At 40.4% G+C, this 16,739-nt stretch overlaps 1 protein-coding gene across 1 annotated transcript; it reads right to left on the bottom strand.

Moving 5' to 3' along the window:
- Positions 1-4,279: 4,279 nt before the first annotated feature.
- Positions 4,280-9,696, bottom strand: LOC123445400 (vesicle-associated protein 2-2-like). The gene is made up of 8 exons (XM_045122377.1): positions 9,330-9,696; positions 7,948-8,018; positions 7,565-7,646; positions 6,996-7,111; positions 6,345-6,905; positions 5,685-5,747; positions 5,448-5,525; positions 4,280-4,629 (listed from the first exon to the last, which is right to left on the bottom strand). Exons 1-8 carry the CDS (start codon positions 9,376-9,378, stop codon positions 4,522-4,524), a joined length of 1,128 nt encoding a protein of 375 aa, XP_044978312.1. The 5' UTR covers positions 9,379-9,696; the 3' UTR covers positions 4,280-4,521.
- Positions 9,697-16,739: the final 7,043 nt, after the last annotated feature.

Below are 16,739 nucleotides of genomic sequence, written 5' to 3'. Positions count from 1 at the left end.
ATTAAAAGGAGAACCTTAATATCCCGTCGTTTTCATTAGGACTCCGCTGCCACGGGAGGGATGGGCAATAGTTGTCATGCAAGTTCTTTTCTCTAAGCACGTATGACTACATACGGAATACATGCCTACATTAGATTGACGAACTGGAGCTAGTTACATATCTATCCGTGTTATAATTGTTACATGATGAATCACATCCGGCATAATCATCCATCACCGATCCAATGCTTACGAGTCTTTTACTAATAGTCCTTGCTACGTTACTTTGCCGCTACTGTTGTCACTGCTGCTACTGTTACTCTGTTGCTACTACTGTTACTCTGCTGCTACTGGTTACTGTTGCTATTGCTGCTATCACCCTACTTTGCTACTGATACTTTGCTGCAGATACTAAAACTTTCAGGTGTGGTTGAATTGACAACTCAACTGCTAATACTTGAGAATATTCTTTCGCTTCCCCTTGAGTCGAATCAATAAATTTGGGTTAAAGACTCTACCCTCGAAAACTGTTGCGATCCCCTATACTTGTGGGTTATCACTTCCCTACTCGAGGACGAGCAGGAGTTAAGCTTGGGAATGTTTGATACGTCTCCAACGTATCTATAATTTTTGTTGGTTTCATGCTATTATCTTGTCATACTTTTGATGTTTTGTATGTCTTTTATATCTTTTTGGGACTAACTTATTAACTCAGTGTCAAGTGTCAGTTCCTGTTTTTTCCGTATTTTTTTCGTGTTTTTTGAGACTAACTTATTATTTTCATGGCATGTGTACTAAGATATCCAACAAAACCACTTCTGTTCAATTCCTATTTACGGTATGCAGGCTATGGCTATCTGATTCTTGCGCTGTTTAGACTACGTTCCATCAATTTTGAGATAGAATAATATTATTATTAAATGATGAGGCTTGTTACTATTTTTTCTCTAGATATCTTAGGTGGTAACATTTTCAATGTTGGGATAAAAATATTAGAACATAGAAAATAATAATTTGATACCATTCTTAAGGCCGTATGTCAGTGTGTAAGGCAAACATGTTTTAGGGGTTTTGCCGAGGAACGGAGCATGGGGTTGTAGTCTATGTTTGTGTGACAATGTTTGAATATTTTCTTAAATGAGGTTAGCTCAGAGGATTGGGCTATTGCGTTGTAAGGTTATTCTTTCGATGCTTAGACCTCAGAAAAATTACAACAATTTCATGGCCGTTCTGGCCAGCTGGTATACATCATTCACCATCAAACACATGTTCAAGATTGCGCCGATGGGCGGAACGTTCCACAAGCCGTGTTGTCACTTGTGATGTTGGCGCGTGCACGTACTCGCTCAGTCCAATCAAAAAAGGTAAATTAGGTTGATCGATTATGTCAAATAAACATACGACACATTACATACCATTAAGAAAATACTACTTTGACTTTTTCTCTGTTCCTCACTCATACATGCCGTCTACATTTTTTGTCATAAAAAAGGAAAACGCTAACTCTCTACCGATTGATCGCGCGGAGAGCTCCGTCACCCACGCAGCCGTTGGATCGCTTGATCCATGCTTGGTCAGGCACGTTCTGACGCTCGCATGCATAGTTTGTCATTCCTCTTGCCTATGACGTGCATTTTTTTATTTTATCTTGTGTTGCTAACTATAACGGTGAACGGCGGCTGTAATTTAGACAAGTTTTTGCAACATCAGCTCTGTTGTCAAAAGACGAAGTTTTTTTCTACAACTTAACCTATGTTGCAAAAGTTTTCTGCAACATGACCTTTGTTGCAAAAGTTTTTTCCGCAACAGTACTTACATTGGAAAAGACGAAGAAATAAAAATTCTGCAACCAGACCTATGTTGTAAAAGTTTTTTGCAACATGATCTTTGTTACAAAAGTTTCTTTCGCAATAGTACATGTGTTGCAAAAATACAAAGAAAAAAATTATGCAACCTGACCTATGTTGCAAAAGTTTTCTACAACATGACCTTTGTTGCAGAAGTTTTTGCGGCATGACCTCTGATGCAAATGTTTTCGCAACATTACCTATATTGCAAAAGTGAAGAACGCCGTTCGGCCGCTCGATGTCAGGGCCGAAACAACGAGCTTGTTTCAGCAACTGAAACGTTGTTTCAGGATGTATTTGATCGAGGGAAGCGACCGCGCGTGTACATCAGGCGTGCGATGTCGGGGGCGAAACAACGAGCTAGTTTCAGCAAATGAAATGTTGTTTCAGGATGTATTTGATCGAAGGAGCGACCGCGCGTGTACATGGGACGTGCAATGTCGGAGCCGAAACAACGAGTTAGTTTCAGCAACTGGAACGTTGTTTCAGGATGTATTTGATCGGGAGAGGCGACCGCGCGTGTACATCGAACGTGCGATGTCGGGGCCGAAACAACGAGCTAGTTTCGGCAACTGGAACGTTGTTGCAGGATGTGTGTACATCGGACGGCTGCGCACGCATACATCCAACGGCTAGTCACGTGATGGATAATTAATACGGATCCACCGGTGGACGCCTAGCTATCCCCCATAAAAAATGTGCCATCTAAATAAAATATACTAACTGAGCCTTGCATGCATACAAATCTATATATATATATCTATGTGGATGTACGTAGTCATTTGGGGTCCATATCTACAGTAGCTGCAGCCAGTATGTATATACATTTCCTGTTTACCTATTAATTTAATTATATATCGGTTGTCCTATGTCCCATGGAGTACACACACCAGGTGGAAGTTCATCACAACATACGTGCAGAAGAAGGGAGACCCTACTCTGGATGGTGTACCAAAACCAGCTCTAGATCACAATCCCTAAATAGGACGGCCATAAATCGAGAGGCGATATGTAGTCAGTAAGTTTCTTCTTCTCCATCGCAAAGAAGGAAAAGAAAACAAGATTCTATAGTTTCTAGGCCCGGTATGAGAGGGACAGGTAATATTAAAAAATCACTCTAAATCCCAATAATATTTGAAATTTCTAAGTATTTATAGTTTCTAGCATGTTACCTTGATCACTATTTTTTGAATGAAACATGCAAACAAAAGAAAATTGAAAATTTAGACGAAATATTGTCATAAGTAGTTAATTTAAAGATGCAAATTTCATGGATGCGACCGAGCTAAATATTGTCTACAACCTTTCTTAAATAACATTATGACATCGGATCTCCTAAAAAGTCTTCGACTTTGGAATAGATCAAGGTGTTAATTAGTAACTCGTTCATACAAAAAATGGTTGCGTTAAATAAAGTTAAACCAAGCAACTAGACAATAATATTTTTGATGGGAAGTTAGGAAAGGATAATATTTAGATGCAAGTACAACTCAGTAGGATTGATATGACTAAAATCTATATAGCCAATCCCAAAATGATCAAAGTGAGCTAGTCACTAAATTATGAGTTATTGGTACATATATAAATTATATAATTTTTTTGTGAACCTTCAGTGCTTTGGCCAAGTATAGTCAATTCAGTCAGTCAAGTTACATGGTGTTAGTTTCATGGGCCAAGTATGGAATTTTTCATGTAAACAGTGATGAAGCACACACACCAGTAGTTTAGCTTTCGTCCTCCAAAGCTTCATGTATTTCTTTTCGAAGCGAATATCTCTGAAGTTTGAACGAGTGGTTCTTCTGAAGCCTCTACCTCTTCTGTTGTTGCTGACTGCTCCAATATTGTTGTGGCCCGCTCTTCGGACACCCTGGCCCGGGCGGGTCACCGCCACCCTTCTGACAGAATGCCAAACATATCCACCACGACAAACTAACACAATGGTCCTTGGCTTGCTGAAGAACTCACTTGGTGCCGTCAAGAACCCTACTCCGGAGTACTGTTTAGAATCATACGTACTGTATAACGATTGCAGATTATGGTCGACGTTGCAAAATGTGGATCACGGACGATATTTCAAGTTCTCTGCCCGGGTAGGGGATTGAGAAGTCGTCAATTATCCAGCCACAGAATAATAGCTGCAGAAGAACTTGAGAAATCATCATTTATCCAGATCCGGTCACAGAATAATAGCTGCAGCAATATGACCTAGTTACCTGTTACTCACTCCATAAAGAAATATAAGAGCATCTAGATCAGCGGATGGAGTACTACTAATTAATGTCATTTCGGTGACTGAATGAAATTCGTGAAGGTGTGTACCTTTCTCCATAGTTCACAAATCGACACCGACCAGGGTAAATAATGCAGAAAATTGCGCTGTTTTGTTCTCGCTAGAAGCCTAGAACTGAACCCAAACACGCAAAAAAAAATCACCAAGAGGAACGAACTCAAGGTTAAATTAGCCCACAGGAGCAGCAAGCACTTTTTTCAGGCAGTTCTATACAATGTAAACGCTGTTCTATACAGGCAGACTACTGGCAATAACCCCGGTATATTCAAAACCGTCTCAACTAATTAATAACAACCATGGTGCTGCTAACAGGGATGCTCCTGCAACATTTATGTATATAGCTGCCCTTCAACTCTTGACGAAGACTGAAGCACCCCGCGGCTTGGATTTCCATCAAACTCCAACTCATAGGCGGAAGAGGTAGCCGAGGGACGTGCCCAGAAGCGCCACGTAGACCACAAACAGCAACGGGAAGCCTAGCTGACTCTTTGGGGTTCCCTTCTTCAAAAATACCTGCCCAAGCCACTGCTGTTAGAAACTAAATTACTAGCAGATGCAGATCAACAAGTAGTCATCAACAATGTTTAGTAACCAAAAACATATAATAATTCAAAGCAAATCAAATACAATTAAGATCAAATTTGTCTTAAGTGTGCTGTATTGGTATCCAACAAATACTGCAAAATACACACAACACAGATACCTCGGTATACACTAATTGAGAAACAGTAGTGACAGTGGCCATATATTTCAATAAAATTGATAATTCTTCAAGGAACAATCACATTTTGTCCTGAGACTCTTTCAGAGTGTGCTACTGCTCAATATAATTTAATACATACTTAATATTTCAGAATACTCAACCAACACTTGCACTTATTTCAAATATAAACGCGCCATGAGTAACCTGGTTTTTTTCCACACGAAATAGACCCAGGATGCATGATAGGACACAACATAAGCAAGGAACTTCCAGCTGGATTGCTTTATGTGCAACACTAAACATGAAAGATCATTGTACTATCTTATGCAACTGCAGTAAATGACCTGAGGGACATGTAACATGCAGGGGGTTACGGCCTGGAGGAAGGTACTTTTAGTTTTGTGTGCTTTGTGAGTTAAAGGCTAGAACCCAATCTCTAGAGCGGCGAAGGATGTACGGGTTTTAGGCCACAGTTGATCATCCATTAAATAATGGTTTGTTTTGAACGACCAAGATATTGTGGAGACTCGATGTTGTGTTCTGTTATTGCAGAATAGTGGAATCTGGGCAATGGTTGGTCGTATGAAGGAAAAAGAAGAATCTAGAAGCTTCTGTGAAGAAGTCATACCATCTCTTGCTGCAGCCTATCCCGCTCCTGGGTCATAGTCCTGCTCTCTTCTCTCAGCTTTATTATCATCTTCTCAGCCTACAAAACAGAAGTATAATATTGTTTCCCGTCACAGGGTATTCTCCAAAATGTAAGCAATCAAAGATAACAAGACAATATGAGCTCCATTGTCTCATGAGGATCTTATCAACAAACTTGTTTGAACAATCCAAACACATTTTATGGTGGTCAACTTACCCCTTCCAACTTTGATTCAAGGTTGTTGAGTTTTGACTTCAGATTCTGAACATCCTCGGTCACCTGTTACATATTGATAAAACAAAGTAGTCAATTAAAATAACCTCGGTCTCTGGAAAATGAAAAGATCACGACTATACTCTGCAGTGTCAAGATCTCCACGTATATCATAGTTAAAGTGCATTATGCAAAATAAACTTACCTTACAAAGCTGTTTCTAGCTTAATTTACGGGGAGAATAAATCCATTTACAAAAGCCTACAGGATTTTCTAGCTAGGGTGAGTCTTGGTCAAATAATACAGGTAGCACTTGTCCAAAGCTATACCAAGTTAGACAAATGTGTGGCCACTAATGAAGCTGATTCCAGCTGTTCTTTTGAGTATTTTTTTCCTGCAACTATACTAAAAAATCCGAGTGATTTAGAATTTAGACCATTTAGCTAGAAACATATAGGTTTCTACCGAAATCTAGCCAGAGTCTCAAACTAGGTTCCACTTGGAGGCTATGCAAGATCTTGTCCAGCTACAAGCTAGACAAAGACTAGCAACCCAGCATCACAGTAACAGAACATGTTTAAAAGCCCATTATGTTCTTTTTTGTCTTATTAAGTTAAACATAGGGAAAATAGGCATAAATAAAACTACAGGATGGATACTTACATGAGATAATTGATGATTCTGCACACTGAAAAAACCTCGGTCACTTACGGTGACAGTTTCTTGCGGAATAGTTTCTTCCAGAGGAGACACCTTTGAAGTTACAGTCTCTTCCTTCAAAGGAGAAAGTTTTTCAATGGTAATTGCAGAAGAATCCTTTATAGAGGAAGGAGATTCATGTTTTAGAGGGGGAGGAGATTCGTCTTTTAGAGGGGGTGGAGATTCTGCCAAAATAGCAGGTTCTTCATGCAGTAGCACAGGAACTTCTTGAAGGATTGGAGACTCCCTGACAGGGGAAGGTATGTTAGGAACAGCTGAAATTTTTTCCTGGGAGGCAGGAACCTTTTTCTCCATAGCTGGCACTTCATTCTGAACAGGAACCTTTTTCTCCATAGCTGGCACTTCATTCTGAACATTCAGTGTATCTTTTAACACGGGAACCTCAACTGCCACAGTTGTGCTAGGGACATTATTTATCAGTTGCTCCACAGGAGGACGAGATGCATCAACAAGGACAACTCTCAATTTACTTTCCTCAATATATGCATTGGTTTCTTTGGAGAACTGTGGAAAAGAGTTAAGAAGATGAGGACAAGTAACATATAAGGAATATTATGCACGTAAAGTTTCTCAACTATGCGCTTAGTTGCTTACAAAAGCAGGAATGAGGTCCTCATCTGATGTACCAGGAGGCACAACTGTGGTCTGCACCAAAAATTTGTCTTTTAATTGCATGTCTGGTGGCGCAGTACGCTGTGCTTGCATGGTAACTGCATTTAAGAGACAATAAAAAACAAATAAATCAAGAGAAATATAACAGAAGAAACCTAACAGAATCAAGGCAAGAATAGTTGAATACAAGAAGAACAAAATTGTATAATTGCTAGCCTCTCTTGGAAGCAAGCACATTATGGCATGTTTTGCTTTAAGGAACAGATGGGTTGGTCCATCATGAGGGTTCATGCTATGATTTTTCTGGGATGGCCTGTTTCCTCTTTTTTTAGTGTCGTGCTTATGAGGGACGAGGTGGCGATGGGCCAACTTAGTTCATTCCACAAACCAATTAAGAAGATTAGAAAGCAACTGAACTGAGAGTGAACCCACTTACACAAATATAGAATGAGTCAAAAAGCAATTCAGCTTTATAGAGTAGTTTCAATAAAAAATCAAGTTGCCTATTTACTATAAGGTATCAACAAGGTCAGTAGCAGTAGCGTACACACCTGTGAAATCACATGTTGCCCTTGGAAGGATAACTCCAATATTTGGTCGGACGCAATATCTTTTAGGGGAAGTTGTCTTAACCTAGCAATTTCAAAATGGTGATCAGATGCTGCAGTTTCACTTATGCTCAAACCATGATCATTCAATTGAAACTAAAAAGCAACAGAACAGGTAGTGTTTAGGCACCAATCGGAAATGCTCCCTCTGTTACTATAAGTGTTGCTTTACCATTTTGAGATAAATCCATCATACATTTTCCCTACATTGTGCATACCCATACCTAGAAAAGAAAAATGTGCCTTTGCACAACATGCGGAAGTACAGTATATAGATATTAAATCAAGCTATCAAGATCATCAGTGGAAAAATAGAAGGGGCAAACCTTGAAAGCGACATATTCATCGGATTTGTTGACAAGATGGACAGAACATGAACTCTGCTTCTTCAGCTCAACTGACAACAACAAAAAATGAGAAAACAAAGTCAGAAATTTATCCAGATAAATGCCGACCTGATATATTATACTGAAAATAGATTCACTCAGATTTTTTTGGGTATTCAGTAAATTATACATAATTACCAAGCATAGGCATAGATATTCAGAACTGCATGACACAAAATAAGCACAGCAAGTAGGAAGTAGCCACACTACAAACGTATGCTGAGAGTAGGTACCAGCACTGAGACATTTTGAAATGCGGAGAATTAAAGATCACTTGATTTGCACTTATTAACAGAGTACGTTGAATGATTCATAATTTTACAGGAGACCAATAGTACAAACTTCATGGGAAGATTTTCCATTTCACTAGCGGCCCACTTCCTTTTATCAGTAGCATGTGCATCACTGCATAAGGACATTTTTCAGTTGCAACAATGAATGCATCAGGTCCTGCATTGCATAGTGGGATACTAACTTTACAGTCTTTGCAAGCCTTAGCTCCCATTTGTGTCATCACAATCAGTGGAGTGAGCAAGCTACTCACACTGAGCCGAGTATGTGCCAACTGCCAACTACCGAGAGAGGGACTTCACAACCACTCGTACCACATAATCTACCTGTCTGTAACCAATCGAACCGAAAGGCAGCAACCAACTAAATAACATGGTAGTACCGTAACAGCTTTGGAAAAACAAAGCCAGGCCTGAATATAAAAAACTACAGGGAAGAACTCTGTCATTTATGTTACTACAAAGTACAAAATATTAACACCAGTACTAGCTCGCACGGAAAAAGAATACAGGCATTCCTGCTTTCCCAGTGCCCTCAGGTTCAGGATACGAAAACTGCAAGTGCCTAAACCTCGGAAAACGTGGAACTAATCAGCTAAAATTGATGTTCACAAATCTGTTGCCTCCCAAACTTGATGTTCGTCCGTCGGGTCACACCAATTTCCAAATCAAATCTCGTAGCCCGACCACAGAACAAACTAGATAGTACTAGTACTTGACACTAAGCCTGTGCTCCAATCAATCCCAAGGGAGCGTACACACACATACACACCCAAAAAAAAAACTACCGGAATAAACCACCGGCCGACCGAACGAGTTGCCAGATTACGCGGCGCACACCGAAACGGCCGAATCGACGGCCGGCTGGGACGACGCGGCCGTGCGAGACATCGAATCGGAGCAGGCGGGGCGAGGGGCCGCGCCACGAACGCGCGGCGCCGGGTGGACCAGTTCGTCCCTCGCCCGGCACGGATCGGAATTAGTAAATAACTGCAGAGGTGGGGGAGATCGTGGGCGCGCGCGCGCGCTTACAGGTGAACTGGAGCTCGCGGGGCTGGATCTCGACGACGCCCTGGCCCATCGCTGCCGCGAAGAGGGTCGGACGGCAGGCGAATCAGTAAGCCGCGCTGCGGAGGCCTCCGATTAATCCCTCCCCCCGAGTCCGCGGCTTCGACTGGGACGGCAGGAGGGGTTTGGACGGGGGTGGGGAGGGAGGGAGGGAGGAGTTGGAGTGGAGAGGGGAGAAGGCGAGGGGGGATTTGAGGGCGACGGGCACTTCGTCGCCGTCCTCCCCCTTCGTCGGCGGGTTTGACGAGGGGGACGGTTGCGGTGCGGCTCTCTCTCTCTCTCTCTCTGGGTCTGGGGACGCGTAGCAGCAGGGGGAGGGGCGAGGTTTTCCAGGGTGAGCCCGGTGGGGTCACCTTTTGTGGGGGTGGGGGCTGAACATGATTGCTTCTTTTTGCGCATTGGCCCCCGAGAAAAGGCTATAATCTACGCCTATCACTTGCTAAGATTCAAAAAAGGAAGCAATACGGACATCTCCAATGGTCGTATGATCATCGTTGGTAAAATTGTCACATAGATGATTTTAATGACATGACACATAATAAAAGAAGAGAGAGAATGAAATCGTATGAAGTTGAAGCAACGGTTCATGCACAAGCTCCGAGGCAAACATGGTTATTTCTTCAACATTTAATGGACCCACTTAGTTATTTTACATACGGTTAACATACACTCTATTAAAGAGCTTGTATGATGTGTTGTTGGTTGATGATGTGGACACTTATACCAACGATTGAACATACAGACTGTTGGAGATGCTCTACACAAAACACTACTAGTCCCTCCTATTCATATGGAGGGCACTTTTTATTTGAATAAATTTTATAGAATTTTTGGAGGGTTAGAATCTTTTGAAAAAAAATTCTATGTTGATCGTTTAATTCACACGATTGAATTAAGATTGTTTTCTCTATGTAATCTAGTGTACTACTCCCTCCGTCCCCAATAAGTGATTCAACTTTGTACTAACGTTAGTATAAAGTTGAGTCACTTATTTTTGAACGGAGGGAGTACATTTCATTGAAAATCAAGCTTTCACTAGAACTTTTATTTACAATTTCTTTGAATTTTTTCCTGTAGCATCATACTCTATGTTAATTTTATACGATTCAAATGGACATGTCATTCAAATGTTGAATTTTTCCTATTCCTGCGTTCTGGAAATTCTACAAATCAAAGAGGGCCTACGTGTCGCTGATTTAGGAGAGGGAGTATTAATATTTCATATGATCACTCAAAACCTCTTGGAACGAATCTTTTGCTTTTCCTTTTATCCTATCGAACAAATCACAATCTTCTATGATTCAAGTGACCATGACATTCTAATATTGGTGTCTCTATTGTCTACTTTTAGAACCCGGTGAGTCAAATAAGTCTTTACTATAAAACTAACACACATGCAAAATATAGTGAATTAAAGTAGGAAAACCCTTTCTGAGTGGTTTGAGCCAATTGATTTTTTTCTTTGAGATCAAACAGTTGATGTAGCAACGGTTGAAAAGCTCGTCTGAGGGTGAAACTAGTACTCTAGTTAGCGTTTGGAAAAATATATATCAAATATTTAAGTAGAAATCACAAGGATTCTAATTTTCTGAATCGGACGACCTCTATAGGTCTAAAAAATTAGAGTCCTCTACAAATCCACTAATATTTATTTGAAGCAAAGAAGACCAGCATATCACTAACCAACATAGGCAACGTGGATTTGCACTTCAGTGCCAAACAGAAGATTTGTCTGCACCATGATACGACTTCAATGTATCGATAATTTATAAAGTATTAATGTCATATTTACCCATGTTTACAATACTTTTGGATGATTTGGATGCACTTCATATGATTTCAATGGAACTAACCCGGATTGACGTGGTTTTTACCAGAATTACTGTGGTGTTGTTTTTGTGAAGAAAATGAAAGCTCTCATAATTGAACAAAAAAATTGTCGATTTTTTTTGGGAGGAAAGAGGCACATGAGGCTTCGAGGGAGTACCACAAGGCCTAGAGGGGCACCATAAGGCATCAGGGCATGCCCAGGGGGTGGTCGCTGATACGTCTTCAACGTATCTATAAATTTTGGTTGCTTTATGCTATAATATTATCATTCTAGGATGCTTTTGTGATGTTTATGTACCAATTAATTTTTTTATCATTCTATAATTTTATCATTCTCTCATGTTATCATTCTATAATTTTTTTTAAACTAACCTATTGAACCAGTGTCCAGTACCAGTTGTTGTTTTTGCATATTTTTGGCTTTTCGGGATTAGAATACCAAACAAAGTCCAATTGCCCCGAAACTTTTTTATATTTTTCTCTGGATCAAAAGAAGACCTGAAAGCATCGGGACGAGAGCAGACGCTGCACAATGGAGGCAACACACAACAGGGTGTGCTCAAGGGGTGGTCGCGCCCTAATGTGTGTTGGGCCCCCCTTTGTGGCCCGTGGCGCAACTCTTCGTGCTATAAATTCTCAAATACCCCAAAAAAACTAGGGAGCCACCCAAAACACTTTTTCCATTGCCGCAAGTCTGTGTTTTGACGTGAGGCCATCTAGAGACCTTTTCCGGTGCCCTATCGGAGGGGGGGCGATCACGGAAGACCTCTACATCAACCTTGTTGCTCCCATGGTGATATGTGAGTAGTTTACCACAGACCTATGGGTCCGTAGCTAGTACCTAGATGGCTATCTCTCTCTTACTCTCTCTCTTACTCTCTCTCTCTCTCTCTCTCTCTCTCGATCTTCAATATAATGATCATCGCATCTTTGCTTTCATCTATCCGATGTAATCCTATTATGCGGTGCGTTTGTTGGGATCCGTTGAATTATGGATTTATATTCAGATTGTTCATGATAAAGATTTGGGTCTTCTCTGAATTCTAAGTATGATTTTTATTTGCATGATTATCATAGCTTCGTAAATCTCTTTGACCTATTGAAATAGTTTGGCCAACTGGATTGATATTTCTTCAGTGGGAGGGGTGCGTGTAGTGGGTTCAAATTGACAGATTTCTATATCCCAGTGATAGAAGGGGACAAAATACGTCTTTGTATTGTTGAAACTAAGGATAAAATGATGGGGTTAGTTCATATTGATTGAGTTCTCTTTGTCTACATCATGGCATCATTCTCCAAGCATTACTTTGTTTGTCATGAACTTAATACGTAGAGAGGCAAGCATAGAAGTGCTCTTGAAGTGGAGTAACAATAATAGGTGTAGGCAGGAGTCGGCCTATTTGCTTGTGGACGTGGTGCCTATATACATATGATCATTGTCGTGAATATCACATAACTATGCACTTTTCTACAATTGCCCAGCAGTAATTTGTTTACCCACCGTATGCCTACTACATGAGAGATACCATTAGGGAAAACCACGGCCCCCGTGCCTATGCACTTATAAGTTTACAAACGTTACAATTAATCGCTGCCTTAATTTACTTTTTATTTACTTTTCACTTTGCAACTTCTATCTACACACTTTACTTGCTTGCAAATGACGAGACAAGGGATTGACAACCCTCTTGACCGCGTTGGGTGCAAGTGTTTGTTTCTTTTGTGTGCAGTCGCTGAAGACGGGGGTTGGTTGTTACTCCTATTGGTTCGATAAACCTTGCTTCTCTAATGAGGAAAATACTTACCTATATTGTGTTGCATCACCCGTTCCTCTTCACGAAAAACTCAACGCACATCACAAGCATTAGGAAGGATTTTCTTGCACCGTTGTGAGGGAGTATCACCAACCTACTATCAAGTAACTTTTCACAAATTATCATTCAATTGTTCTTATTTTTATTTGATGCTATATTTTGCTTGCTTCATAAAAAAACAAAAAAATATTTATGTTTACTGGCCACTAGTTTACTTTTTTGTTTGCTAGTTTACTTGCCTAGCCATACTATCTTTATTTTGTCACACAAAAATAGAAAGTAAAAGCAAAAAATTTAAGATAAATGGATCCTCATCCACTTCATAATATTTTCAAAAGGCCGGATTATGTTGAACCATTGCTAGTGAGTTGAGTGCACTAGATTATCCTTATGAGGTCTTTCTTGAAAATCATGAATCTAGAAATTGTGATGAAGTGTTAAAATAAATTTATAAAGTGACTAATGATAGTTCCTTCAATGAAAAGCATGATTGCCATGGTGTTAGTATAAATTTTGTGAATATCAATTGTGCTAATGATCACGATTTGGGTGATAATCATGATGTTCCTTGTGACCTTGATAATTCTAAGCTTCATGGCGAATCTATTATTGATTATGATATTTTTCAACACTATTCACTATTGAAATTCATAAATTTGCCGTCTACCATGGCAGACAGCAAAGGGGGCAACCACGGACGGCAAAGGCTTTGTCGTCGGTCAGCAGACGACAAACTAGACGGTACAAAAAATCCGATGAAGAGGTTATTTGTCGTCTGTTTTGTAAAGCGGACGGCAAAGATTCTTTGCCATGAGGGGGCAGACGGAAAATTAACTGGGACGGCATATACTGCAACGCCCCCGTTAAGTGTTAACGGCAGGCGTCTTCTCTTTGCCGTCTGCCGTCCCCCCCCCCCTTTGCCATGTGGGGGCAGACGGCAAAGAGGGGAGAGAGGGGGGGGCTGATTCACCCCTTTGTCGTCTGCCCACCCCCCTTTGCCATGTGGGGGCAGACGACAAAGAGGGGAAACAGAGGGGGCAGATTCCCCCCTTTGTCGTCTGCCCACCCCCCCCCCCTTTGCCATGTGGGGGCAGACGGCAAAGAGGGGAACCTGCCCCATTTTAATTTATTTTTTATTATATCCAGCATTTTTAACAATAATCAGGATATATATATATATATATATTTGACATAAATAAATTTCTTTCCGTACTCATAACCATATTAAAATAACTCTCATCCATAGTGCATACATATTATGCAAGTTGCATCCGTACCAAACCATATATTCCACCAATTTCATCCACATGCATACAAAGTTTCATATATATCCATATACTACAGTAGTTTCAATACAAGCCATGGTACAAGAAATCATCTTCAAGCATTCCATCAATATAATCCAAGCTTCCCGTGAAGTGAAGGTAATCTACAAAATGACAAATAAGAAAGTTAGAAGAATAATACTAGATTAAGAAGTGTATATATAGGTTATTTCGGAGAGAAATTAGCTAAGTATAGACCATTTAGGAGCTAACTAAGCTAATTATGTCATCTAGGTGGAACCCTGGCTAACTATAGGTCGTTTCGGAGCTAAATTGGGTAAAATAGGTCATTCCGGAGCAAACTATGCTTATTAAACCATTTTGGATCTAGCTAGGCTAATTATAGGCCATTTAATACCTAAGTTAGGGGGAATAGGTCATCTTGCAGCTACGTAAGCCTTATTATGTCATTTAGGAGAGAACTTAGCTAACTGTAGGTCATTTTTTATTAAATATGTCATTTTGGAGCTAACTAAGCTAATTATGTCATTTCGTAGGATAATTAGCCAATTTAGCCTTTCTTGGATGAGTCTAAGCTACGTAGAAGAAGAGAAAGAGAAGAAGAAGTAAAAGAAGGAGGAGGAGGAGGAGAAGGAGAAGGAAGAGGAGAAGAAGAATGAAAGGAGAAGGAGAACGAGAAGGAGGAGAAGGAGGAAGAAGAAGGAGAAGGAGGAGCTCCTTCTCCTTCTTCTCCTCCTTCTTCTCCTTCTCCTTATCCTCCTCCTTCTCCTTCTTCTTCTCTTCTTCTTCTTCTTCCTTCCTTTCATTTTTCCTCTTTCTTCTCCTCGTGTCCCCTTCTTCGGGCTAAATTGGCTTAGAATGCCTTTTTGGAGCTAATTATGTCATTTCGAGGATAATTAGCTAAGTATAGGTCATGTTTTATTAAATAGACCATTTAGGAGCTAACTAAGCTAATTATGTAATCTAGGTGGAACCCTAGCTAACTATAGGTCGTTTCGGAGCTAACTTGGGTAAAATAGGTCATTCCGGCAAACTATGCTTATTAAGTCATTTTGGATCTAGCTAGGCTAATTATAGGCCATTTAATACCTAAGTTAGGGGGAATAGGTCATCTTGTAGCTACGTAAGCCTTATTATGTCATTTAGGAGAGAACTTAGCTAACTGTAGGTCATTTTTTATTAAATAGGTCAATTTGGAGCTAACTAAGCTAATTATGTCATTTCGTAGGATAATTAGCCAATTTAGCCTTTCTTGGATGAGTCTAAGCTACGTAGAAGAAGAGAAAGAGAAGAAGAAGTAAAAGAAGGAGGAGGAGGAGGAGGAGGAGAAGGAGAAGGAAGAGGAGAAGAAGAAGAAAAGAAGAAGGAGAAGGAGAAGGAGGAAGAAGAAGGAGAAGGAGGAGCTCCTTCTCCTTCTTCTTCTCCTTCTTCTCCTTCTTCTTATCCTCCTCCTTCTCCTTCTTCTTCTCTTCTTATTCTTCTTTCTTCCTTTCATTTTTCCTCTTTCTTCTCCTCTTGTCCCCTTCTTCGGGCTAAATTGGCTAAGAATGCCTTTTTGGAGCTAATTATGTCATTTCGAGGATAATTAGCTAAGTATAGGTCATGTTTTATTAAATAGACCATTTAGGAGCTGACTAAGCTAATTATGTCATCTAGGTGGAACCTGTTGGAAATATGCCCTAGAGGCAATAATAAAATGGTTATTATCATATTTCCTTGTTCATGATAATCGTCTATTGTTCATGCTATAATTGTATTAACAGGAAACAGTAATAGATGTGTGAATAAATAGATCACAATGTGTCCCTAGCAAGCCTCTAGTTGGCTAGCTTGTTAGTCAATAGATGATCATGGTTTCCTGATCATGGGCATTAGATGTTATTGATAACGGCATCACATCATTAGGAGAATGATGTGATGGACAAGACCCAATCCTAAGCATAGCAATAGATCGTATTGTTCGTATGCTAAAGCTTTTCCAATGTCAAGTATCTTTTCCTTCGACCGTGAGATTGTGCAACTCCCGGATACTGTAGGAGTGCTTTGGGTGTATCAAACGTCACAACGTAACTGGGTGACTATAAAGGTGCACTACGGGTACCTCCGAAAGTGTTTGTTGGGTTGGTACGAATCGAGATCGGGATTTGTCACTCCATGTGACGGAGAGGTATCTCTGGGCCCACTCGGTAGAACATCATCATGAGCTCAATGTGACTAAGGAGTTAGTCATGCGATGACGTGCTACGGAACGAGTAAAGAGACTTACCGGTAACGAGATTGAACAAGGTATAGGTATACCGACGATCGAATCTCGGGCAAGTTCTATACCGACAGACAAAGGGAATCGTATGCGAGATTGATTGAATCCTTGACATCGTGGTTCATCCGATGAGATCATCGTGGAGCAAGTGGGAGCCACCATGGGTATCCAGACCCCGCTGATG

The sequence above is a fragment of the Hordeum vulgare genome, chromosome 3H (genome assembly GCF_904849725.1).
Source record: "Hordeum vulgare subsp. vulgare chromosome 3H, MorexV3_pseudomolecules_assembly, whole genome shotgun sequence".
Classification (NCBI taxonomy): domain Eukaryota; kingdom Viridiplantae; phylum Streptophyta; class Magnoliopsida; order Poales; family Poaceae; genus Hordeum; species Hordeum vulgare.
The sequence above is the reverse complement of the archived record's forward strand: the minus strand, read 5'-3'. Positions and strand labels throughout refer to the sequence as shown.

What these genes read in the sequence shown, in the direction of transcription:
- LOC123445400 (XM_045122377.1), bottom strand. Translation starts at nt 9,378, where the DNA reads ATGGGCCAGGGCGTCGTCGAGATCCAGCCCCGCGAGCTCCAGTTCACC. An exon ending in GGCAACATGTGATTTCACAG is followed by an intron (nt 7,112 to 7,564) that starts GTGTGTACGCTA and finishes TCTTAAATGCAG; the next exon opens with TTACCATGCAAGCACAGCGT. An exon ending in TTGAATCAAAGTTGGAAGGG is followed by an intron (nt 5,526 to 5,684) that starts GTAAGTTGACCA and finishes TCTGTTTTGTAG; the next exon opens with GCTGAGAAGATGATAATAAA.